General features: G+C 43.3%; 1 protein-coding gene across 1 annotated transcript; it reads left to right on the top strand.

Moving 5' to 3' along the window:
* Positions 1-110: 110 nt before the first annotated feature.
* On the top strand, positions 111-25713 carry SUDS3 (SDS3 homolog, SIN3A corepressor complex component). Its single transcript, XM_054997071.1, has 12 exons — positions 111-441; positions 2245-2314; positions 4131-4186; positions 5572-5643; positions 6472-6491; positions 7721-7877; positions 8237-8332; positions 10784-10845; positions 13392-13413; positions 14482-14587; positions 19583-19667; positions 22635-25713. Exons 1-12 carry the CDS (start codon positions 186-188, stop codon positions 22731-22733), a joined length of 1101 nt encoding a protein of 366 aa, XP_054853046.1. The 5' UTR covers positions 111-185; the 3' UTR covers positions 22734-25713.
* Positions 25714-26852: the final 1139 nt, after the last annotated feature.

Raw genomic sequence — 26852 nt, 5'->3', positions numbered from 1 at the left:
ATGGGACAAACAAGCAAGGAAGGCAAAACGTAAGAGGTGTTTCCCACTCTCCGCCAGGACCCGGAAGCGGCTAGTGCGCCTGCGCGGAGGGGAGGGACCGGTGGCTCGGCGCTGCCTGAAGGGAAAAAGAACGGCCGCGGGAAGTGCGCCTGCCGCCTCCCCGTCCCTTCTCCCGCGCCGCCGTCATGAGCGTCGCCGCCCTGGTCTCGCCCGCGCTCCCGCCCGGGCCGCCGCCGCCCCTTCCTCCTCCTCCTCCTCCTCCGCCGCCGCCGCCGCCGCCGCCCCCCACCACGCTGCCTCCGGGATCGGGCCCCGCCGCCGCCGCGGCAATCGCCGCTGCCGCCGTTGCGGCCGCCGAGAGCTACGAAGAGGAGGAGCTGGACAGCCCGGCCGACGAGGAGGATGGCGAGCGCAGCGGCCGCGCGCGGGACTCGGACGAGGGTGAGTGGCTGGCCGGGGCGGGCTTGGGAGTCAGGGCGAACAGTCGCCCCTTAAGTAAACCGGCAGGTGCCGTTGAAGGAAACCCTGTTTTAGTCCTTCTGGCTGATCGCAAAAGGGGTTTTACTCGCCAGTAAGTGCGCAGAGAGTTGTGGCCTGACTGGGCGTCGGTGGGCGTGCGGCGGACAAGAAAAAAGGAAAGAGAACAATTATGGATGAATTTTGGGAAGAGAGGCTTACTCAGCCAAGTTCGTAAATAAGGTCATTTACAGTGCAATCCTAAACGGAGTTACTTCAGTCTAAGCTCATTGAAATCAGTGAGCGTAGGCTGGCGTAACTCTGTTTAGAATTGCACTTAGTTATGCTAAGACTTCCTTCCAAATGAATGTTTGCTTTTGAAACTTATGAACTTTCCCCCATTTTAAAAAAGTGTCAGGTAGAAAACAACGTGTGTTTAACAAGTTTGGGGGAAAGAGAGAACCAAGTAATACTTTGTTAAGTGTTTTCGTGGAAGTCAGAACAGAACAGGAGGATGAAAGTTGCTCATCTTCATAAACATGTCTGTGATTACTGAGATACAGCAGAAATTCAGAGCTCATCTAAATGTAGTGGTTTTAGCTGCGTTTACTGCATTTATGTATCACAATATAGTATATCATAATTGACTTCTAGTTTGAATCTGAGTACTGAAAGAAAATGCTCAGCCGTACAAATTATAAAGTAATTTAATGGTACACGCTGCTTCAAGCTGTGATGGTGATGACTGTTTGTGTATATGTCCTGCCTTTTTATAATGTTCCACACATCTTACATCAAGAGGAATAGGCTTGGTTGTTGTGGGTTTTCCGGGCTGTATTGCCGTGGTCTTGGCATTGTAGTTCCTGACGTTTCGCCAGCAGCTGTGGCCGGCATCCTCAGAGGCGCAGCACCAAAAGACAGAGATCTCTCAGTGTCACAGTGTGGAATAGGCTTCATACCTGCCAGGTGCTGGGCATGGAAGACATTCCAGATTGGAATGCTAACAGTGTATGAAAACTGGCTAGAAAAGCTAAGGCTACATCTAACAATCACTGAATGTACTACAGTCATCCAGTAGAACCCTGTGGATTTTGCACATCTTACAGAGCAGTTTTGTTCAGATGTCAGACTAAGCCGTGGTTTTATTAAACTCTGGTTTGTGCAGCAAACTCTGGTAAACTTTCTGGACCTAAGTAAAATCCTTGTTTGGCTGCCCCTTCTCCTGCTTTGTAGTGTGGCAGTGCTGCTCAGCATGCTGGCTTGTGAATGCACAAGTTCAGACAAACCACAGTTGGCGCGAACTATGGGTAAAGACCGGCAGCAAACTCTAGCAGAAAATCCCATTTTGACACCTGTTAATAATACACTTGGATTTGTTAAGCTGTCTGCATTTGAATGTTGCATCTAACTGGGGTTGGACCACGGTTTATCATGATGCTGCCATATTTGTGAGCTGCACTGAATTCAATGTAATGCCTGCATCAGAGGCTGTAAGAAATTAAGGAACTTGCAGCTGTTGAACCCTTTTTGCCATCTGTTAAGAACTGTGATATGTGAAGTCTTTACCTTCTGTAATTTCAGGTGTGGAACAGCAAAACGTCAAAGGATGGAGCTGATCCCATGAGCTTCTTTTTCCATGTATTTTTAAAGATTTTTTTGTGCTAGAAAGAATGTTTTTTGCTTTCATTTAATTACTTTGGAGTAAACTAGGTTATTAGAGGGACGGAGCTTGAAGGACAATATGCTGTTGTGCAACAGTCTAACCCTGTTGGTTTTCTTATTGTTCAGATACTGAGGATGCTAGTGAAACGGATCTGGCCAAACACGATGAAGAGGATTATGTAGAAATGAAGGAACAGTAAGTATTCTTCTCTTCCTTTTGATGCTATAAATATATTTGCTTTGTGTGATGGAAAACAAAGAGTACTGCCGAGGTGGCTGCATGTAATGTAGATCTCAGCCAAGGGCCCACCAATGTATGCTGCAACTCGATAACTCATTGGTTAAAATAAAAAAGAGCACCAGCACTAGCTAGTATTGGAGCTGCTAGAATTCTTTTAAGTTCTTTGTAAATCAGAAAAACTTTTAACTTGCCTCATCTAGCCCTCTGCTTGGTGACCCAAGTGTAAATTTTGGGCTCTGGGGCAAGGCACGTCATTAGGGACATGTCCCCTTCCCCTGTGAACATCCACAAAGTAAATACATTATTTCAGAATTGTGTCCATGTTTAACTGCATATTCCATCTTCCCTTCCATGAGGGTGAGGTTTCAAACCACATTGCTTGGGTGCTGTTCCTCCTTTAAGAGAGGTGGTTTCACAAAACTCAGCACAAACTTGTGGCAGCCACCCAGATGGGTTAGGGCCCTAGACAACTGCCCCACTTTGTACTACTTCATTGCTCCTGCTGCCAGCTAATCTCCTTTTCTGATGCTCCTGTATGTTGATGTTGACTTCCGTTGCTGTTATTTGTCTCTTTAAGCATAGAGATGTTTAGTCTGGCTTCCACCCTTTCATCCTCCCATAGAGATTGTCCTCACTAAAGGTACCAGTGATCTCCATGCCAGATCCTAAAAGACTGTCTTCCGTATCTTTTGCTGTCCTTTTGACAGAGGCTTCAACTACTGTTAGTTTCTGTAAGCATATTCTCGGATAGTTCTTGTCTTTTTCAAATCAGTACTTCATTTTTCTTTTAAAGGAGGCATCTCTTCTGTTTTCTCTATCTCCGCAAGGGTTCTTTTACATTGTTTTCTGGATCTTTTGCCATCTTTCCCCATGTTATACTGTCTTGGGATATGTCCAAATCCTGCTGCTTTCAATATCCATGCTATTGGAGAGGGGATGTGGCACTTTGGTAGACCATCTGCTTTGGATGCCGAGGGGTCCATGTTCAGTCCCTAATATCTCTATCTAAAAAGATCAGATACTATTTGACGTGAAATACCTCTGCCTAAGCTTCTGGAGAGTTGCTGCTAGGCAGAGTAAATAATACTGACTCGGTATAAAGCAGCTTTGTGTATTCATGCTGATGACACCCAGTTATCTTCCTCTGCACTAGACTTTTCCCTTTATTGTTTCCAGTTGCATCACTGATACTTTCCTTGGATGTCTCATTACTGTCTTAAACTCAGCATATCCCAACACTGAACTGTTCATCTGCCCTCAGTTACTGTCCATGCCACTTGACAGAACCAACCAACCAGGGAGCCGTGGCTTTGTTTGATCTCATTTATGTGTGTGTATATTGGTTCCTGTAAAAAAAATGCAAGTTTATATTCACTTAGATATGATTTTCCAGAAGAGCTTTTCTGCACAGTGAAATCCAGTATGACTGAAAGAGAAGGTAAAATGCAGCCACATGAACAGACTGGGGACTGCTAATGCTCTAGCATTACTGAAGCTATGTTCATATAGATCCAGAGGAGTTAGCCGTGTTAGTCTGTAGTAGCAAAAATAGAAAAGAGTCCAGTAGCACCTCTAAGACTAACCAACTTTACAGTAGCATAAGCTTTCGAGAACCACAGTTCTCTTCGTCAGATGCAGCTTTGTTGGTATCCTTCCCTTGAATGGGAGATCCCTGGAAGCTTCATATGACAGTAGGATATAAGAGGTTGAGGAATGGGAAAACAGACGGTAAAATAAGTACTGTGTTTTTCTTGTGCCCATCTCTTTGCAGAATGTATCAGGATAAGCTGGCATCTCTTAAGAGGCAACTACAGCAACTGCAAGAAGGTAATATTTAAACATTGTGATTTTGAGGAAGAAGAGATTATTCAGGGCAGGCTTTAAATGCAGCAAGTTTCCCCACTTCTGAAATTTAATTTCACTAACATCAACTGTTTTAAAATATTTATAATTGTTTTTCTCCAGTCTTAAGGTGGCTAAATCAGACCTTCTGGTACATTCTTGGGTAACTGTCATCTTGCTAGCAGCAGTATTCGTACTGATACTTCAGAACTTGCATATAGGAATCCCTCCTTCCCTTTTTTTTATGACTTAAGCATCAAGTTAAAAATAAAACAGGATGCCAGAAAAAGACAGAAGAAAAGCAATGCTTTACAATAGTACTGCAGTTTCATCTTCAAACAGTGGAACATGCTGGGTTTGCCACAATAAAGAGTGTTCCTTCACATACCTACGTTTTTAAAAACATCATTCTGGGAAGCCATTGTCATTCCTGCTAAACACCTAATTGATGAGAGAAGAGGCCACTGCCCGCTGGGTATATCTCTGTGTTGCTTGCTCTTATAACTTCCCTGCATAGTTTTTGTTGGAATGGAGATGGTTGGAGTTAAGCAAGCGTAGGCTTTAATGAATGTGACTTTATACCCATTCTCCACTTTGCAGAACTGGAAAGTAGCCTGGTCTGACATTTTTTTAGGTTCAGGTTGACTGAATATTCTGGCATTATACCATGCAGCACAGGTTTGCTAAATGACTCGAGGTAGTTTAGAGCTTAAAATAATAACAAGATACTCGGTACAAAAGGGGGGGGGGAATAAAATTCAGGATATACACTGCTTCTACTTGTCATGCTTTTATAGCTCACCTTTCCTCCTAGGTAGCTCTGTGCAGCATTCAGGTTCTCCTCTCCTCCTCCTTGTCTTCACATTAACTTGGTGAAGTCAGATTGAAAGAGTAAGACTGATCCAAGGTCATGGTAGAGCTGGGGCTTCAGCTTGGGTCTCCCCAGTCCAGTCCAAGTCCACCATTCTTAATGACTACAACACTCTGCCTCTTCCTAAATGCTGGTGGTGGGGGTACCTTACAGAACTGCAGGAGATAATTATGGTAGGAGAGAAGCCAAGTGACAGTCCCATATCAGTCAGTGGAGAAGGTGTCCTTTTTAAAAAATTGATGTTCTGTGTTTCTGAAACATGCGTATTGATTGTATGTAGATACGCTGTACTTTGACAGGGATAAGATTGATAGTTTTTGCACTGAACAGGTATGTCTCCCATGCAGTATCAAGGCACTGGTCCTGATGAGTCATCAGTAACTGGATAACTATAAAACAATGAAATAAGGAGAAGGGGTGGCATCTGGTCAGGAGGGGGGCTTTTGTCTCTATTCTCCTAACTGCTGTGGCATAGTAGTAATGTCTCATTTCGAAACAGGTACGTTACAAGAGTATCAGAAAAGAATGAAAAAACTGGATCAGCAGTACAAGGAGAGGATACGTAATGCAGGTGAGTACTTTAGATTTCTGATAGCTTGGCTGAGTCTTTTGCTGTGGTTGTTTACTCTAAGGTGATGTATGTATATCATGAAAAGATAAGTGTATGTTCAACACTAGGGTGGGATTATTGCATTTGAGCATGAATGTATAGTTGAAAGTCATTTCTATTGATTTCAGTGGAACTTTTTTCCAGAGACTGAGCCATCCTGGAGGGGTTTCATAGTTTGCTGAAGAGCAAGGATGAGGGACATTGAGATATCAGTGATTTCTGTTGTTTTGCTGTTAGCATTCTTCTGAACTGAATGGAATGGCAAACTGCCCCCTCCTTTCAGAAAGACAAGTTTGAATGTATGACCTACACTATTTACTAATTATTGCAACGTCAACTTGCCTGTGGGCACGAATGGAACCAGTATGCCCTCTGAGTTCCTACATGTGGCTACTCAAGTTGGACAGTTCCCATGGCTGAAAAGCCAACAAGGATCTCTCTACTGCTGCATTCTTAGTTTGCTACTGATAGGTTGAAACATATAATCTAGGAATCTCTCAGATGCTGTGGAAGAAACTGGGCATGCAGTGAAGATGGAAGGGGAAAAGGTCAGCAGCAGCCCTGTAACTGAGTGCATGTTGAAAAGGAGAAAAGTGTAGGGCCTGTGGCTCATTCTGGGCTTGGTAGCAACTTTCTTGTTGCCTGGTATTCTTCATCTCCTACGTGAGTAATATTGGGCCACAGATGATGCTGGTGGACGGTTTCTCTGAGATGAGATTTTACTGGAGTTAGACACATTTGCATATGACTGTAAAAAAATTCAACTTGATATCTCTCCTTTTCTTTCAGAACTCTTTCTTCAGTTAGAAGTAAGTATGACTTTTTGGTTTCATTAAATTTTTAGGGAAAAAGAAGAGGCAATTCTGTACTCCTTGTTTAACATTTTTGTTTAAGACATTGATCAATGTTTGTTGCTGCAGAATATTGTTCAAACTTTTAATCAATTTTTTTTTGAGGACCAGCTAACTGAGTGGATCCCAAGTCATCTGAGTATATGTAATCAAATCCTTGTGCCACTGAATATACCTTCCCATGCTTAATTTTGTGTTCTATATATGTGCACAATGAGTATAGGAATTATCTAATGGTGTTGGGCTGGGATTCAGGTGGAGTTGGGGAGACCTGGATTCAAATCCCTGCGTACCTACGGCTCATACTGATTGACCTTGGATCAGTTGCACTCCGTTGACCTAACCTAACTCAGAGCTGTTGCGAGAATAAAATGGCAGTGAGCAGACCTTATATATCTGCCTGGAGGAAGGGAAGAAAAAAATGAATTATGAAAGATGTCTGTATTAAACCCCACTGTTCCCTTCAATAAGCAGCGGTCTGATCTTTTCCTGATCACATCTTCCATGTATTTAAAGGGCATGTACAAAAATATAAAGCCATTTTTATACTTATTGTACTATGCCAATTAGAACTGGGTCTTTTACCTAAGTACATGATGGAACACAAGATGCTGCTGTATGGATATTATCCTGGGCCATAGGTCTTGCTTTGACTATTAGTAACCATAGTTAAATGGAATTACTTGCTTCAGTGGCTCTGCACTTCTACATATAAGTTGTTTGGGGACAAACAGGGACAGGTTGTTACCTCCATGGCCTGCTTGCTTGTGAGCTTACTGAAGGCATTGGCTGGCCCAAATTGGAAATGGGATGCTGGACAGATCTTTGGTCTGGTCCTGTAGGACTCCTCCTGTAAGGGTAGATGAACGGCATTAAAAAGGTGATACAAACGACTCCCAAAAAATTAAGTAGGGTGTAGAATTGATTTGCACGGCCCTTCGTTGTTTTGCAGTCCATCTTTTACCCTTCCCTCCCTGTCAACCCAGTTTCAGTGTGCCTTTGGTGACTAATCATGCAAGCTGTTCAGTTAGCTTGATGGAGCATTCATCACATGTAACCTCTGTGCTATATGGGCATGTGATAAAAGCAGCTTTGGACACAGTTGTGCCATCAGTAGAAACATCCACCCTGCTGTGGGGCTACCCTTAGATAATTCCCTGGTTTTTTTCTTCTGGGGTCTTTGTCAGACAGAACAGGTAGAAAGGAACTACATAAAGGAGAAGAAAGCAGCCGTGAAGGAATTTGAAGATAAAAAAATTGAACTGAAGGAAAACTTGATTGCTGAGTTGGAAGAGAAGAAGAAAATGATAGAGAGTGAAAAGCTAACCATGGAGCTAACGGGAGGTAAAGTTTCCAAAAATGATCAAAGACTTGGAGGAGGGCTTCCAGAGAAACAGAACTGATCTCAGTGGAACTTAATAGTAAGTTTGCATAGGATTGCAACTCTTAACTGTGGAAAAAGCCTTGATTCTACATCAGTTATATGCATAGAGCTATGTACCGAAGGCAGTCTCTTGAGTTTTGTTATGCTTAAAATTAGGTGTCTGTCTAATTCTTTGTCAGATTTGAGACAAAAACATGGTAAATGTGGCCTGAACAAAAGGTTACTTTTCTTTTGCTGCTCCTGAAATGCAGCTCTCCCTTGTATTCCATTTTCTTAAAAGCTTCATGGCCTTATTGGCTGGGTGTCTTGTGTTTCACAGATTCCATGGAGGTGAAGCCTATCATGACAAGAAAATTGAGGCGGCGGCCAAACGACCCCGTTCCCATTCCTGACAAAAGGAGAAAGCCAGCCCCTGATATCCTTTGAATTGTTTTATTTGTTCGGTTGAAAATACTGCAAGACTGCCTGTTAATCAAGGTTTTCATTCATGACAAATAATAACAGTTCAGTAGTAAAGCATTAGTAATAAAAACAGTAATAGTTTAATAGTAACAGAAGCAGTGAAGACAAGATTTAAAATCTATCAAATGCTGGTCAGTACTAACTAGTGATCATTTTCTGCAAATTCCCAAATGCCTAGAAAGATGTCTTCACTTGACACCTGAAACTTAAAAAGAGTAGGCAATAGGCAAAACTGCTGTGGGGTTCCATAAGCAACGAGCTTCCAAAGAAAGAAGAGTGTTGGACTAGGATGGGGAAGCCCAGATCAAGTCCCCACTCAGAGTTTCTCTATCCAAGACATCTTACATGAGTAGGATCAAGTGAAAGATCTTACACTTCTCCCATTGTGGATACAAGTGCACTGCTAGGGAGACAAAGTACACTTGGATATAAGATCACACAGAAAGTAAGAGTGTGACTACAAGAGTGTGACTACAAGCTGCCTGCTCCCGGGGAGCTGCTCTGGAGAAAGCTGCCACATCAGTGAAGCTTCAGCCTCAGCAACAGTGGAAGGATCTGCCGCTTTCTCCAGAGCAGCTCCCCGGGAGCAGGCAGCCTGCAGGATGCCCTGGGAGAAAGTAGCAGCAGCCCACCCCCAAACGAAGCCCTCTTGTGGCTCTTCAGGCAGCGATTCTAACAGAGAGGGGAAGGACCACTAGGACTTCACTTCCCAGGTAACCTTGCGAGAAAAATCTAGTGTTCTCCATGTGAAGAAAGTCACTTGTAGCTTTGCTCTAAGTCTCCGTGTAAGTCTCTCTTGTTAGAGAGACTCTCAGCCATGAAGCTCACTTGGCCATGAGCTAGTTGATCTCTCTCAGACTTACTGTATCACAGGGCTGTAGGATAAAATGTGGGGACATGGGATAGAAAATGCCCGTGTACCAGCAAGCTGTTTTCTTGAGGTCTGTGGCCTGGACCAATAGTTTTCAAACTCTACTTTGGACTATCTGTAGCTACTATATGAGAAATTCATGTCAAACAAGCTTCTTGGGAAAGTAGCTTGGCCATCACCACATCTTCCTCTGCTGCTAGAGAAACTTGGTTAGAGAACATTATCAGTTTTGGCAGGCTAACAGTAAGTGTTCCAATTGACAAACAGAGGAAAATGTCCTATGAAACGGAAGTCTATGAAGATCTTGAATGAATTGACCTATCATGTACCCACCTTGTGGTTGGCAACTATACATTGGCAATTTGTAAAGGCTTTTGAAGAAGCGTGGTACAGCGAAACGGGGGTACCAACGTAGCCAGCAAACCCGTTGCCAATTTCCCGCCAGGAGGTTGTCTACAGCTGATGAGACGCTCCCACGGCATTTTGATTAATTTCAGCAAGCTCACAGCTGCGGTTTGGATGATTCTGTGCCTGTAAATTGGAACACTTAATGATTTCAAGTTTATAAAAGGATTACGTTTTGCAGTACTACGGTCTGTGTGGCTTTGTCTTTTTACGTTTGTTCATTTTTGAAGACCGTCCCCTTTGTGGACTCTGTGAGGCTAACAGTAAGGCCTGGTTAGGGCCCTTCACAAATTACACGTGCTTGGAGCAGAATTTACTGGCTCTCCTCTATGGCACATTGCAGTTCAGCATTCATTTATACCCTGTCTCTAGGCTTCCAGATAGAAATGCATAAAATAACAGTTTCTGAAACACGTGTGTGTATCAGCAATAAAAACAACCTCACAGCAGCAAAAATGAACCAGAGACCTGGCTAGACAGAAAAGCTGTGGCCTGGCACCCAAAGCTGAAGAGGGTGGACATTTTGCAAATGGGGTGCCACCACAGAACAGGCCGCTCATGGGTGGCCTCTGACAATGGGGAACTTAAAGTAGGCCCTCTGTAAGTGATCTTTATTCTTGGGTACGTTCATGCTGCAGCAAGCAGTTCTTCAGGTGCTTTGGTCCCAGACTGGTTAGGGCTTTGAAATTCCAAAGTGTTCTGAGTTGTGCCTAGAAACAAAGAGGCAGCCAGTGGAACTCTCTACAGCTGTACCTTTTCTACTTTCTGAAGAAGCATGTTGTGTATTGAATTGTCTGTCAGGTAATCTTTGTATTGCAGTGGGTGGTAGGTCAGGCCCACAGTTGCAGACAAGACTTGTTAAGCCTTACCATTGTCTAACCTGGCAGTCTTTTGCTAATGGTCATAGCAGAGTAAGTTCAGTAGTGGCAGGAAAGCTATCTTTTCAGGGAAGTTCATCTGTCATTGCGGATTGTCCCCCATGATGTCCAGACAAGCTTCCAGGGAACTCCAAGGTTCCCAGAATGAGCTTGAAAATCTCTGCTCTGGAGCTTATATCCTTATTTAAGGCCAAGTTCGTACATTCATTGAGTGCAATGCCATCGTTACTTGCACCTTAATTTAAATTACCTCAGCTTAATTACCTCCTAACAGATGAACAGATAATGGAGGATCTGCGAACACTCAATAAGGTAGGAGTTAAGCGTTAGACATGCTGGTTTTTGTCCAGTAGGTTGGCCAATGAGAGTTGGCTCATTCTGAAGAGAATGCAGGGCCAACCTGCCTTGATATCTCCATCTGGCAAAGAAACCCATCCCATTTCTTGGCTCCGCTTTCTCAGCAGGTGGAACAAGTTCAGTGGACTTCTGCTTTAAGCAGGAAGCCCCTGCCAACCTACCATGTATTTTCCATTTGATTTGCTCTGTGTTGATTTTTTTAAAAAATTGCCTTCTGTGTTAATGTCTTAGCCACCAGGGACATAGGCAAGGTGACTGGAGTCTGGCTGTGTTGGCCCTCTGGGGCATCTGTACAATGAGCAGCTGTGCTACAGCTCCCTACTCCCACCCAGTGGAGAAAGGATGGGTGCTCCTTGTCCACAGCCACCTCAGGCAGAGTGTGGCAGCCAAGAGAGGATCTCTCCCCCCCTCCCCACACACACACACACACAGCCGTTCAGTACTATCAATAGGGAGGAGGAGAAAGATACTGCAGCACACAGGAGTCACATTTGGGCAGTGGCTCCAATGAACTGTCATGGTAGGGTTGAGTCAGCTTGTTCTTCCAAACCTCTGGAGGCTACTCACCCTGACAGCCATCCAGAACACCATGAAGAGTTAAGTTGGGCCTCCGTTAAACACCCGTGGCCTGTTACTCCAGCTCACCCAAATGATACTGTTCTTGCACTCTGCTTTTGTGGTAAATGACTGCATTGTTGTTGTTGCAGTTGAAAAATAGCACCCCCCCCAAGAGAGCCTGTCTGTAGAAGCAGCCCCTGCCTGCATATAGTATGCTCACGGAGGTGTGATAGAAGCACCAAGGGGGGCGTGGCAGTTTCTCATGTGCTGGGGATTAGTCCTAGCCCAAGTAAGGGTGAGGTTCCCAAATTCCTGTTCCCAGATTCCAAGACAGGTTTGGAGTAGAAAAGAGCAAGAGTCGAGAAGCACCTCTAAGATTAACAAAATTCGTGGTAGGATATGAGGTTTCATGAGTCCCAGCTCACTTCTTCATGCTTGGAGGAAAAGAGCTGAGAAAAAGAAACACTTGAAGAAAGTGTCCAATGAGGCAAGCTGATTCACGGGACCAAAAGGGTCCACATTGGGTTTGGGAATCCCTTTCCAAATGAGATGAGGGGTTCCCTCACTAGGGACACGTCACTGCTCCTGCCTTTTTCTCCCCCCTGCCCCAGGGCATTGTTCAGGCTATAGATTTTTCTCATACTGTGCCCAAAGTTACTCCGTAAGGCATGGAAGCTGTTGGTGCTGTACCCAACTCCAGGAAGTAACAGACCTTTTCCCCAAGCACTCCCCACCTTTGAGGCCCAATGAAGTTGCTGGTAGAGGTTCCTACCAGGCATAAGTACCTTTGGAGAAACGCTTGATCAGTTTGCAGTTTTTCTTGTAGGTAATTAAAAATTTTGGCCAGAATGCAGATATCTGTTTAGGCTCACAATGGATTTGGGCTAAGTGTAGATTTTTGCTCTTCTTGACTTGCTGACTTCTATGCCATGTTATAAATTGCTTTTAAAGCAGAGGTATGGAATGGGGGTTACTGATGAGAGCCAAAGATCCAAAGAGCTTTTGGCTGTGAAACGAGTTACATGTTTCAGTTCTTGCTGTAGTTCAGAATATAACATTTACATATTGAAAAACATCCCAGTGCCTCTTCTGGGAATTCTGCAGCGGGGGAACAGCTCCACTTCATAACTTCAGTTTACAATATAATCTGCCACTCGTTAGAGAGGAATCGTTTTTATCAAATTTACTCACATGTGAAATATTCCCTCTTGTAGTAGCACTCCAGAGCTTTAAATGGCCTCATCAGCAGGGCTTTTTTTCAGCAGGAACGCGGTGGAACAGAGTTCCGGAACCTCTTGAAAATGGTCACATGGCTGGTGGCCCCGCCCCCTGATCTCCAGACAGAGGGGAGTTTAGTTTGCCCTCGGCGCAGAGGGCAATCTAACCTCCCCTCTGTCTGGAGATCAGGGGGCGGGGCCCCAGCCATGTGACCATTTTCTCTGAGGGTAACCCACTGAGTTCCACCACCTCTTTTCCCGGAAAAAAAGCCCTGCTCATCTGTATTATTCGGGTCTGCTTTCCAATGAACTCAGCTTCAGTTACCACCTTTGTGTTTACAAGGAAATCAATATTGCTTCAATCTCAAAAGAATTATAGTTCTCTAGCTTTGGATACAAACTGTATGAAAAAGAATCTTCAAAATTTCAAAACGTATTTGGCACAGAGGACGAAGTGTGTATGCCTGTGTATAAGTGCATGTACAGATTGCAAGACAACACTTTCCTAGAATCTCAAATTCAGTTCTTTGCTTGCTGTCAGTGCTGATTAATTCTGAAAAGTTTCAATCTAATTAAACCTTTATTTGAGTGATTTCTTGTCTGAATATCTAATGCTTGCACCCCAAATTGAATTGTTCCGTTTGGTCAATGATTTCTTCCGTAAATGATTATTCATTACAGTAGTTAGACTTTTAAATCACTAAATTCCTTGTTTTTTTCTTATAGCTTAAATCACCTAAAAGACCAGGTAAGTGGCTGTAGGCATCTTTGCTGCCCTAATTTCTCTTTATATATGACTTACTCTTATGTATCATTTCCTGTAATGCCATAGATTTGCATAATATTTTACAGAGTGTTTGACTTGGAATACTGTAGCTTGCTCTTTGCTGGAAGTTCCTGAAATTGAATGGAACGCAAAGCAAAACAGGCAACTGAAGTTCCAAGTCAGGTGATGATGCTGAGAAGCAACCACTGTTCAATGTCATTCTAAAAGTCTATGAGTTTCTTTTATTTAAAAGTATTTATAGCCCACCACTCCAATTCAGTGAAGCGCTGCACAGTACTGCACTGCACAATAAGATAAACAGTTAATAAAAATCCATTCAAAATAATAAATGTAGCAGAAGAAAAATAAGTCAAACTCAGTAGTAGAAAGCAAAACTATCTCCTGAATATAGAGATCAGTTGAAACAAAAGTACCTTTGCCTGCATCTGGATCCTAGCAGAGATAATGTCTGGTGAATCTCTAGGGGAGGCTTTCCCACACCCATGGCAAAGACCCTTTCCCCCAGTTTTCCAACCATCTCCACTGTGTTGGAGGGGGCACACAAAGGAGAGTTCTAATGAAGCTTGTACTGAATACCTGCCAATCAGGAAATAAGGCTAAATGAAACTCTCAGGCATGCAGGGGGGAAAGTTAGAAAGCCAAGAAGAGGGAGGGGCTGTGGGACAATAGCTCAGTGGTAGAATGCTGCCGAAGGTTCAGGATTCAGTCCCCAGTATCTTGGATAAGACTTCTGAGCGTGACTGACTCCCCAGGGCCTCAGACATATAGAGGGTTCTGGGCTAGGTAGACTTGATACCTCCTTCACTGAGGTCTGAAGGTTGAGGACTGTTCTTTCTTCCCCTCCCCTGACTCAGTATGAATCAGGCCTGCATAAGTCTGATTAACTTCCAAGCTGATGTGCTTTACTTCCAAAAGTTTTATGTCTTAATGCTTCCACCCTTGGCTTGAAGTCATGGCATTTAGTGCGGCACTCGTTAACACTGCTGTTTGGATTTTAAGCAGCATATAAAGTTCACTTTTCTGTTCCAGCTTCTCCTTCATCACCAGAGCACCTGCCTGCTACACCAGTTGAATCTCCAGCGCAGCGATTTGAAGCAAGGATAGAAGATGGCAAACTATACTATGATAAAAGATGGTGAGTCTTGGGTTAGAAGATGTCACTTGTTCGGAACTCATCTGTGCATCAAAAGACATGTTTCTCTGCCAGTCAATGCAAGCTTTCCATCTTATTGTAATGGGCTGTTCTGACTGTCCTGAGAAAGGCTATCAGAAAGCTGGAGACAGTTCTAATAACCAAAATGTCCAAGGGATTGGAGAACAGTCCTTATGAGGAAAGGATAAAGCTCATGGGGCAGCTTGTTTTTCAGTTTAAAAATGGCAACTATAGGAAGATGTAATGGGTTTATAAAATGAAAGGTAAAGGTAGTCCCTCGTGCAAGCACCGAGTCATTACTGACCCATGGGGGGACGTCGCATCACGACGTTTTCTTGGCAGACTTTTTATGGGGTGGTTTGCCATTGCCTTCCCCAGTCATCTACACTTTACCCCAGGAAACTGGGTACTCGTTTTACCAACCTTGGAAGGCTAAGTCAACCTTGGGCTGGCTACCTGAACCCGGCTTCCGCCAGGATCAAACTCAGGTTGTGAGCAGAGCTTGGGCTGCAGTACTGCAGCTTACCACTCTGCGCCACCAGGATCTTTTATAAAATAATATTATGGAGAAAATGGATAGAGACTTTTCACTATGCTAGAACTTGGTGGTTGTCCAGTTAGATTATGAGCAGTAGTTTTAGGGCAGCAAAAGAAATCACCACTTCACACAGTGCGTATTTAATTCTGTCACCAGATGTGCTTAGATGTCTTTAAAAAGGATTAGACCAGTGCAGGGATGACAGCTTATTATTCATGATAACTTAATGAACCTCCATGGTTAAGGGCAGCATACCTCAATTTTGGTAGCTTGCAGACAAATAAGGAAGGGCTGTTGCCTCCATGCACTGTCTAGGCATCTATGATAATACTTGCAGAAGAGTAGCTGTGTTGGTGTGTTGCAGCAAAATAAATCTGAAATGAGTTAAGATTACCCAAGTTTATTTCAGCATAAGTTTTTGAGAGTCAGACCTCCCTTCTTCAGATGCACAATACCAATCTGGCTAAGAAAATACTGAATGAGACAGACCCTTGGTTTAATCCAGCAAGGCTCTCTTTGTGTTTTATGTACATTCACATTGGGAGCAACTTGAAACGAGAGTCTGTCTCCTGTGGAAATATTGTAAGCTGAAGCCCCAATCTGTTTTCTCTCAATTGGAAAGTCGGCTCTCTTCCTATCTGTTTATGCAGCTGCTCCAGTTCCCCCTCTCTCATGCAGCTTCTGCACAGACTTTTGCTTGTGCTACAGTAGCTACCCCAGCATCTTCCATAAAAGCAAGCAAGAATACCCATGGATAACTTCACCCTGCTTGCTTCTGACAGCTGCTGTAGGTTCTGTGGACCTTAGGATGGATGGGGCAGATGGTCACCGCTACACCTGTACAGCGCTCCAGCACTGTGGAAGAGCCTCCCCTCAATAACAGTGCTGCCACTTTGCCACAAGCTGGAAAAGCAGTGGCCAGGAGCCTGGGTTTATTCTGGGCTGATGTTTATTCTTACACCACCTTCAGTGCAGCCAAGTTTAGCATTCGACCTCCAGAAAGGTGACAGATTCCTAGGAGTTACATCCAAATTGCTGCTGAATTAGAACATCTAAATGGCTGGTACTTTCTTTGTGCCACAAGGTGGCAGAATATGATAAAAAGTTGCTGTCCACTAGAGAAGTGCGAAGGACTTTGTTTCCTATATTGCCAAACCCTAATTCCATTCTAGAGATCAAATCTACATGCCAGAATTAAGATGGTTTCCCAAGGAATAGCATGCCTGAAGCATTACAAGGAAATGGTCCCAAATCCCTTATTAAGCAGACCTGTCCGTGGAATTGTTGTGTTGGGACATGCTGTTGCTGTTGCTTTCTCCCTTGAGAATTCAGCCATTCTTGTCTCTGCTGGCGTGTCATAAAAGCCACCTTATAAATCTTCTGAGATTCTTTTTTTGAGAACTTCTGTCCAAGTGACCTTTTCTCTTTGAGTGCTGTCTAAAAAGTGCGATCTTTGAATCTGTGCCTCATAGAAAGATGAATACATTGAGATGGTTTGCTCTTTGTTGTAAATGTAACTGCTGGGATCTGGAATATTAATGCAGAGTTGTATGTGTACTGGATTGTATCTTACCATTCTGCTCAGCTAAGTGCAGAGCCATTTCTCCTAAGGCAGTTTCTGCTTTTAGCTGAGCAGAGTGGTAGAATACAACCTGTTTCAGTTTCAAGGTGGTTGACAGCAATAATAATAGGAATCAGCAAAATAGCTCCAAACACACAAAAACAAACTAAATAGGCAGATTAACACTGGAATCCCCAGAACAGGGCAACTGCCCAAATTTTTTTCACCTAAAAGGCAATGCTGTTTGATGGTTAGCTGCAGTGCAAGGTTGTGGCTGGCAGGCTCATATTTTTGCCAGGCTTGAAAGAACCTTATAATTTATCAGCACCCGAATGGGCTTTGGACCTGGTTTGTTGGTCAGCAGCCCTCCATGCCGTGTTACAATCCATTTCCTGCCCTGCACTGATGCTCAGAAGTGGCTTGCAATGTGAACATGGGAGGGCCCAGACTGTGGAGCACGTCTTACGTAGTTCTTTCAATCCTGAGTGGTGGATTTCTTCACTCGTCCCATTTGGAGACTGAATGGAAGATACTTTTTTAGCGGATGTCTTCAAAACCCAAGATGACAACTGAAGGTATTCAAAACAGCAGTGTCCTTCCTGCCTGTTTTAAATGTGCTATGTGAATCCGTTGTTTCCATTTCAGAAAAGTTACTGTGGCATTGCTCCTGATGAGGACACTCAAAGAAGTGCTCCTTCCTTGAGCAAAACGTTGGTTTACGGACCTCATTTTTTTATCTTATCCTTTTTGCTCAAAGTACATGGTTGTCTGTCTCCCACTAAGACAATAGATCTATTTATTTATTTACAGGGTTCTTATAGTTCTCAAGCACTGTTGATGAAAATGTACTGTGTATACAGAACAGCTGAAACCACTTAATGCAAAGCTGAACAGCACAGTGCCCAACAAGACCACCAAGATCCACAAAAGTTTTCTCCCAAAGGCATGGCAGAAAAACACTCCCAAACAGACTGTGAGAAACTATTCCATAGTTCTGAGGCTACCACTGTAAAGGCCTGTTTCCAAAGAAGCTGGAATTGGGGATGTGGTCTGACAAACCAGCCATAAATTGGGGAAGCTCATATATAAGGACATGTTTATGACATTAACAGTGCAATCCTATGGAGAGTTACTCCAGTCTAAGCCCATTGACTTCAATGGGCTTAGACTGGAGTAACTCTCCATAGGATTGCACTGTTAAAGTCAAAACTCAGTATCTTGAATTGCACTTGGAAACAAACTGGCAAAGTGAGAGAGAATGGGCCAACCTAAGGTCACATCAGTGAACACCGTACCTTAGTAGGGAATTGCATTTAAACCCAGTTTTCCCTCACGCTGGGTCTCCAGGCAGCTGATACGACACCTGTCTTTCCCCCTCAATTAATACTAACCTTTGCTTGCTTTCAAAGGGTATCATTGGGCATTCTACTTCCCTGCTCCAAGCTATTGTATTATTCTTCACCGTAAACATTGTGTTTCTCTCCTCTTCATTGCTGTAAGAATTTCTAGTTTTGATTGATAGCAGTAATACCTCTGCGAAGTAGTTAATATTTTAAAATAACTTGGGAGTGTGGGAGGATTATTTTTTAAGTATATAGTTTGGAGATTTTAATAGCGGGTGTCAAAAAGAATGAACGCAAGAGCTGAAGATTGCTTACTTGTGCCCCCTCTAACCTTCCTCCTAGTGGGAAATGCAAAGAACAATTAAGTAATTAAGGATTCTCAATTAAATGGACACTCTTTAGCTCTTTAGTAGTATTTGGATGATTTCCTTCTTGCAAAATGGTGGTTGGGCTGAAGTCCAAGTTGTATGCAAAATTTGGGTGACAAGGTTTACTTTTCAGCTGATTTGTCTGAGTTTACACAAATGTCATTTTAGCTGTGCGATGCGCAGCTATTTAGCTGTGTAATGTGTAGCTATTATGGTTACAGAAAGGATGATGGTTATGTTTACAAAAATCAGCTATGTTTGGAGAAGGATCACTTTCTCTTCTCGTAGCACTAAAAAATCAGGGTCCTGAAGTGAAATAGGTCTGGGTAGGGTTCAGGATGGATAAAGAGTGTTTCTTTTCACAATTAACTTGAGGAACTCACTGCCCCAAGAAGGGATGTTGCTTAGAAGGCTTTTTAGAAAAGATGCTATATTGATGGAGGACAGGCTTCTAGTTGGTTAAATGCCTCCCAAATGGATCCTTCAAGTCTAGAGGCACTATGCCTGTGAATACCAGATGCTGTGGTCAAAACAGGGAACCATAGTGGCTTCCATGTCCTGCTAGTGAGCTGCTTGGAGGGATCTGGCTGGCCAGGTTAGTATGATCCAGCAAAGGCGTTTCTTACATTCTTGTATGCTTAAATTGTTCCTTTTAGCATCCACCAGTCTCTGTTACAACAAGGGAGCCCCCTTCTGTCCTCTTAAATTGTTAAAAAAAATGAAAACTCTCAAGAAGAACCTTCTCACAAACTGATAAAGGAAGGGAACGTGAAAGAGCTGCATTTCCCAGACTGGCTCCTGTTATGCAAGCCCGGGTAGGCCAGGAGCTGCTCTTGCATCTGCACAGGGTCATCTAATATAGGACATGAGCTGTTGTGTTTTGCATTGTGCCTCAAAGGCAGTAAAAAGCTGTTGCAGAACCTGGAACATGAGAGTATATGGCAAAGAGCAGCCTCCTTTGTTACCAAGGTTGCAGCCTGTGAACAAAGCTGCCGCAGGTAAGGTTGTCAAGGTCATATAGTATAGGTACAATATATTGAAAATTAGTTTTTTCGGGCAAGAGGATGAGAGAGAAGGGGCTCTCCCTGAAAAATAGATCAGCTAGTTTTCACATGTGGGGTGCTGAGACTTTCCATGTTTTTCTAAGTGTAATCTCTTTATTTGCAGGTATCACAAAAGCCAGGCTATTTATCTGGAATCGAAGGAGAACACCAAAATCAGCTGTGTGATCAGTTCTGTGGGAGCCAATGAGGTACATGATGTTCTTCAAATTCGTAATGGTCCTACAGACAGTTGTCAGGATTTCGGGCTGCAGTAGCCTGGACCTGAACCCTGGGCATAATTTTTTGTTAACTGTTTTCCTGTTAAGATCTGCCTGTTATTTGGGGATCCTTGCAGGCTCAGAATTGGGTCCTTGGCTGGCTTCGTCTCCTCAGTTGCATGGCAACAATCAGCAGGGGGCTCATGAGGGCAGCGCTTCAGAGTCAGACTTAAAGAGCCAGAGCTCAGTTTTTTATTGAATCGTTCTGATCATCAGTGGGATTTTAATACAGAGGTCGTTCCGTCACGCAGCTGTGTATGCTTTGCATAGTAGGTGGAGAAATATTGTGCAGTCGGGTGGGCGTACTGGATTTAACAAAGATCAAGACTGTACCTTAAAAATAATTTTTTTTAAAGGTGGCAGAAGAAATAGAATATAATGTGTATGTTTCTGACATTTTTCATTCCTACTTGTTCTTCCTTTGTTCTTTTTTGTTAGAAAATGTTCCATTGTGTTGCTTGTGAGAGGAGCTTAGGATCCACCCTGCTCCAATATGGTTATTGTATGATTAAATCAGACGTTCTGTAGGCTTAAGGAGCCTGGGCTATCCCTTTTCCCATCCTCTTTGGCTGTTTCTGAAACCACCCCTTCCATATTCCACAGCTAGACATGGGCACAAACAGAAAAAAAAAACCCGAACATGGTATTCATTGTTCGTTGCCATCTGCGAACAATGAACAACAAACATTAACAAACATGACCTGTTCACGAACTTGTTTGTTGTTCGTTGTTCTTGGGGGCCAGCAGGGTCTCCTCCAGCCATCAAGATTTCTACCACACCACTCTCAGAAACCCTACCTGAGCAATCAGCAGGAAGTGTACCAATAATAAATAATAGCTTGGCCCCAGAGAATGGCAGCAGCCCTGGAACCTGACAGGGTCGATCCCTACCACACCACTCCCAGAAACCTTACCTGAGCAGGCAGCAGGAAAGGTACCAGTAATAGCTTGGCCCAGAGCCTGGCGGCAGCCCTGGAACTTGAAGAGGTAGATTCCTATCCCACCACACACAAAGAAAATTCAAGCTCCAATGCACTCTCCCTGTCTCTCTCTCAAAATGCCAACAGCAACTCTCTCTCTCCCTCACTGTCTGCAAAACCAGAGCTGGGAGCCCCACTCCCCCCTGCTCTTTGCTTTCTTGTAACAAATTTGGAGCTCCACGCTTGAAAGGAAGACCTGCCTATCAAGCTAAATTGGGCTTAGATTGGGGGTTCCAGGGCAACAGCAGGAGTTCAGACAGAGTTCAGACAATCCCTGCCTAAGTTGCCAAGGGAATTGATTGCTGGTGCCAGACTGTCTGGCTTGACGAACAGCAACGAAGGAGGCTTGCAATGACCACCTGTTTGTTTAGAATGGGGCCTCACAAACCGCTTGTTTGTGAACAGCTGATTGGGCTGTTTGTGGCTTTTTTTAGTTCATATTGCTGTTTGTGCCCATCTCTATCCACAACCCTTTCCTTATGTACAGTTCTATGGTTCTTTATTCATAGATGGTGTATCTGCTCAGGCTGTATCTTGAAGTGGAATACCAGCAAAGGATCAGAGAGTAAAGCTAGTGCATTGCTTTTAAAGGAGATTTTTAAAAAAACAAGGGGTGGGGGAGATTTTCAGCAGAGAAATGCCATGAGCCCCCCCACCCCCACACACAGTGGCCTTCCACATCAGATTATGGCATTAGTGGCTCCATTTGTATTTGGCCCAGCTCACACATGAAGAAGAATGAAGAAGCAGCCAGAAAGCAGAGACTTAAGAAGGCAGAATGGGCTTTGCCTCTTCAGGCTGCATGTGGTAGATTCCAGCTCTGAATGTTCCTTTGCATCAAGAAAATCCACGCAAATAGAAAACTAGCTTTAAAGGTTCCACTCTATCTCTTTGCTTTTTTATGCTGGTTCCAAATTGTAATCAGATATCTGCCTGCAGTCTGAAGTGGCACAGTCCATCATGCCTCTTTAAAGATTTTTTAAAAAGTGTACCTTAACATGTTAGAGGCTGAGAAGGTTTCGGGGGGAAATCAACAAAAATTAGTGACTCTAAAACAGATAGAAAACCCAACCAGAAATAATGGAGGGAAAATGTATATTTTATGCTTGGGATAAATCAAGAAAAGGGATACATTGCATAAAAATATTGAAACAAGTGAGAATAAAAAGCAAATATTTTTGTATTACTAGGTTAGATACTGAATTATGGCTGTTTTCCAAAGTGTCTCTTTTCTGTTAATGAGACCAGTCACAGAGATATGTTCAGTGGTGATGATTTAAATGGGCATGCTATATTGTGCCAGGTAATTGTATAATGTTACAGTGAAATTGCTAATTCGATTTAAGGTTATTAACGCTAACAATAAGAATCTTAGTGTGGTTAGGTGACCGCATAATTGAAATTAAGTTCCATCTCATCCCATTGAAATAAAGATGCTTTAACGTAGGATCCTTCTGGAGTCATCCAGTTAAAATATAACATTTCAAAAGTCAGATTAAAGCAAGAAAGAGGCTTTCAGGTGGAAATAACTGAGACAGTCCATGTTGTTGCTTATGTACACCTACACTTTTAAGGTCAGGAATTGGTCACTTGAGAATCAGAGTTTTAGTAAATTATATGTTTGTGGTTCAAATGGAAAAACTGAATAGTAATAGCTTTGTTTTACAAACTGAATTATCTTGGTGTATTGTATATAACTTGAAGGCATTGTCCTGTGCATGTGTTTCACATTCTTCATGCTGCGTCCAGAGACTCTCCCCATGAATATAAACCATTGTTTGTAATGAAAGGTACAAGAGTTCTGCTCTTGAAAGAAAAAATGGAAAGGGTAGGGAGCTTTATTGATTTCAAGGATCCTCCAAAGCTTTTTTTTCCCCTGCCAAGTCTCTTGAACTTGTGGCTCACTTTTTTTTTGCAGATATGGGTGAGGAAGACCAGCGACAGCACAAAAATGAGGATCTATCTTGGCCAGCTACAGCGAGGGGCTTTTGTGATTCGCCGGCGGTCAGCTGCGTGACACTCTGCACTGATGGTTCTGTGACGTGTTAAAGACAATCAGCTCTTTCAGAGATTTGCAGTTGCTCTTCCTGGATTTTGTCAGAAGATATTTGCCCACTCCCCCCAACTCACACACATACACTCTCCCTTGGAAGCAGTGTTTTTTGCTGCCCACGTTATTCCAGCTGTCCTTATATCTGTGTTCTGGAGTTTGGCCTGAGGCTTTAGTTTAGGTTTCCACCCACCCACCCCACTTGCTTCCAAAGACTGCTTAAGGAGAATGTGATACCAGTGTTGTTAATCTTTGCATTCTGACATGTTGTAAAGAGTAAGCCTGGTATCTTTTAGTCTTCAAATTGAGCAATACCAGCTTGGTGGGGAAAGGCCTTGAGAAGACTTAACAGCAGTTGGAAAATCATTGAAAGAAGATGAAATGAATCCTCCTACAGTGCCTGTTGCTATCCAGCATGTGAAACTTTACCCCTGTAGCAGTACAGAGAAGGTGTTAGTTTTCCAAGATCCTAAAAGTACAGTCAATTTTGTGTATGTGTGTGTATAGTTAAAGAGTCCTGCTTGGTTACTCCAAAACTACTTAAAGAACTTGGTTTCCATAGACATGGATGCATTCCCAAAGTAGGGTTGTTTTGATGTTTCCTGTGGGGGGCAAATCCAAGGAAAGAAGGACTGGACAACGGAGGAAGGCTGTGTGTAAGCACGCATCGCAAGTGGCCATACCTGTTGCACACCTCACCGTGTTGTGGTCGTGACAAATCACCTTCCTTGACCAATGGGGTAGTCTTGTTGGAGGAGGGGCTTGCTGCAAAACGTCATGTGCTATTGCCAGGCCTTGGTTTTATATTTGGGCAGACTGAGCATACCTGGAAGTGTAACAAAAGGGATAATGGCATTAGATGGGGGGTGCACAGTGCCTCTCTTCCAAGAGTGCTGTACTTTTTTATGACCGGATGGTGGCAGTGGAGTTGCTTCTAAGACACTTTTTTTAATCTCCAGAATCTGTGGTGTAGTGTTTGCTTTATTCCCAAGCTTCACTGTTGGCTGGCAGTCTCCTATGACAATCTGGCCAGTGCAGACTGCATTAGGACAGAGCCTATTACATCTTTTCCAAGTATACCCTTCAACTGAGTTGGTTATCAGATGGAGCCCAGACATCCTACTTCTGAAGCTTTCTGACTTTCCTACTAATTGGAGTGTGCAATGTGTCAAGTTTCTTCTCCATTTCCTGGCAGTTTTTTGTTTATGGACAGACAGCAGTCAGAGCCTTGAAGGATCTTGAGGTGGAGCTCTAAGACTGGTGTTGGTTGCTCAAGCAACTACCAGTAGCTTTTTTGGAGATTCTGCTTCTGCATTCCCATGAGGTCTTTCAAACCAAATCGGTATGTTTCAAACACGGAAACTATACAGCAATCTCTCCTCATATTATTTTTTTATTTTTATGCATTCAATTTAAGTTGGTTCTTCTGCAAATTGCTGATGGGAAGTAGTTTTCCTACCTTGTTCCAGGGAGGCTAACATTGTCTGCTCAGGAGCTGTATGCAAAGCAAAACATGGTGTATCTTGGCCACAGCTGATGCAGTGGGTGTGCTGAAAGATTGTGTGGCAGGCTTACAAATATACACTTGCTGCCCTTTAGGTAATTTGTTTGACTACAGCAGAGGGGATGAAAAGTCATTGAAGAAGCCATGCTCTGCTGGAGCCCGAGTGAGTGGTAGCATTGGGAGAGCTGAAAGGAAGCCGAGTTCTCTGCAGATGCCTGTAGTGATCTCTTCTGACAGCTTCACGGTTACACTCACTTGGAGCCCTCTAAACCTGTGACTTCTAGTTCGCAGACTGCTGTATTAAGCAGACCATAGAGATGCAGAAACCCTTGCTTATTTAGGAACTAGCCTTTCTGTGGGCTGCATATCACCATGTCTATCTCCAAAGAATTAAAAGCACCACTGGACTGAAACCAAAACCAACCGTCTGCTGCAGATTTTGAAAACGGGATTTTTTTTTCCCTTCTAAAAATGATTTCTTATCTCTTTCTTCAAAGGTCAGGTTAAGAAAGGGAGCTGCCTTAGTGGGCCAACATATTTGAAAGCGACTGTATAGTCTGTGAAGAGATGGTATTTGTCCTGTCCTCTTGGGAAAAGAGTGCTTTTTTCAGTGAGATGCTGCTTTTATATAAATGCCTGGGAAGGCATGGACAGTGTTAGTGGAGCCTGGAAAACCTGGCCTCGGTTTCTGTCGTGAAATATGCAGAATTCAACCTTGGAGCGCTTGCTGCCACAAACTCCATCAAAACATAACTGGTGCCAAGAATGTCTCAAGTTTTGCACCTAGATGGGTCAAATTCTGTGTGCAAAAATCGATGGAAATCAATAAAGTTTAGAGATTTGCAGAAGCAACATCTTTACATTTCTTGCTTTATTCTGCTTTTAATCAGGGAATTGTTGCAGCATCGCAATTTTTTGAGCACTGTGACAGGAGGGGGAGAGTGTCAATCAGCCTCCCTCTCTGTACATTCAGCATGTTCAAGATGACATTGTATGAGTGGCTTGGGGGGCTGCAGGCTGTAGCTTAGTGGTAGTCCATGTTTTGCATAGAGGTACCAACTTCCGTTATCTGCCCGAGACCCTGGAGTGTCGCTGCCAGGCAGAGGGATTACTGCTGAGTTCAGTGGACCATGGGTCTGATTCAGTATAAGGTTCTTCGTGTGCTCAAGCATTGAAGGGGCTGGCTGCTATCAAATTCAACAAATTGGAACACCGTGGCTTCTGTGATTTGTTATGTTTCTTGTCCTTAAGACAAGTTTCTTAAGCCCTTACGGTTGTGATACAAAACATGGGGAGACTTCAGTCCCATGCTATAGCTATTTCCCCCTTTTCTATCTAAAAACTAGTTTATGCAAAATAAGGGAAATTTGCATAATTCATGTGGGTTGTATTATTCAGCTGTTGGTGCAACATTTAGCAAGGAGTTTGATGCTTGGCTATATCTGCTTTTGTATAAGCATGCTATGCCTTGATTGGAGATTAAAATTAAGTATTTCAAAAGCTTTTTTCTCTTAATGAGGTAGCAGGTACTTCCCTAACACCATTTCCTTCCTTTTAAGGAAATACAGATACTCAGCTAACCACTACCAGTCTCTTGAGATCAAGTCCTAGGTGACAGATCTGCCCATGAATTCCATCATGAATATACAATGCTGTCCTATACCAAGCCCCTTACCCTTGGTCCATCTCGCTCAGCACTGTCTTCTGACTCCGGTGTCTCAATGAAAGAAATGGGTCTTTCCCAACATCAGCTAAACAAGATCTTTGTATAGAGAGTGAGCTTGGAAGTTTAACATGCAGAGTGCATGCTCTACCATGGGGCCATGCCTCCCTGCTTGCCAAAAGTCCTTGCAAAGGAAGGCACATCCTCCTCTTCCACAAGGGAATCCAAATGACAGTGTTCTTATCTTTATCCTTTCCTGTTGACTTTCCTAAAAGATTACAGTAGAGAGATAACGTAGTGGGTTGGTCCAAGCAAAACAAATGGTTATAAATGGCTGCCAGAGGTATTCGCCAGATGTCCAAGAGTCCCTTTCCACAGTCTTACAATAGGTAGCAGGCCTGTTTGTTCCTCAGTTCTGCAATCAATCCACAAGCTGCAGTTTTTACATACTCCCACAGAACCATGGGATACACATTGATCTGACTTTTAGGCCTGCTTTGCCCACTTTCCTTATGTTTTAAATCTGCAAAAGTTATCCAAGCTGGCAATAGCACCGGAAGCATGTCAAAGACTGCTGTTGGAGTGCCAAGCTGAAAGCACGGTTAAAGAGGCAGTATCTTTTTGAGTCTTGCCAGCTAAATAACCCAAACAAAGAGTTCATAGACCCCAGAATTGGTAAGACTTTGCTATGCAAGTATAACACTTTTGAAAACTTCTGTTTCAAAGATGCTTTTCAAGGTGGCTGTTTCCTTCAGAGTAATCTTGGTGGTCTGTTTTCTAATTCTGTTGCTTGTTTTGCTCATTGGAAGCCTTTGTAGCTTGGAACCTGCTTCTGCATAGTGGAGCTTGTGAACTCGTGTGCTATTTAGAATAGCCAGAAAGTTAAGAATGGCAGAGTTCTTGATAACTGAAGATCTTG

Source organism: Eublepharis macularius, chromosome 13 (genome assembly GCF_028583425.1).
Source record: "Eublepharis macularius isolate TG4126 chromosome 13, MPM_Emac_v1.0, whole genome shotgun sequence".
Taxonomy (NCBI): Eukaryota; Metazoa; Chordata; class Lepidosauria; order Squamata; family Eublepharidae; genus Eublepharis; species Eublepharis macularius.
The sequence above is the reverse complement of the archived record's forward strand: the minus strand, read 5'-3'. Positions and strand labels throughout refer to the sequence as shown.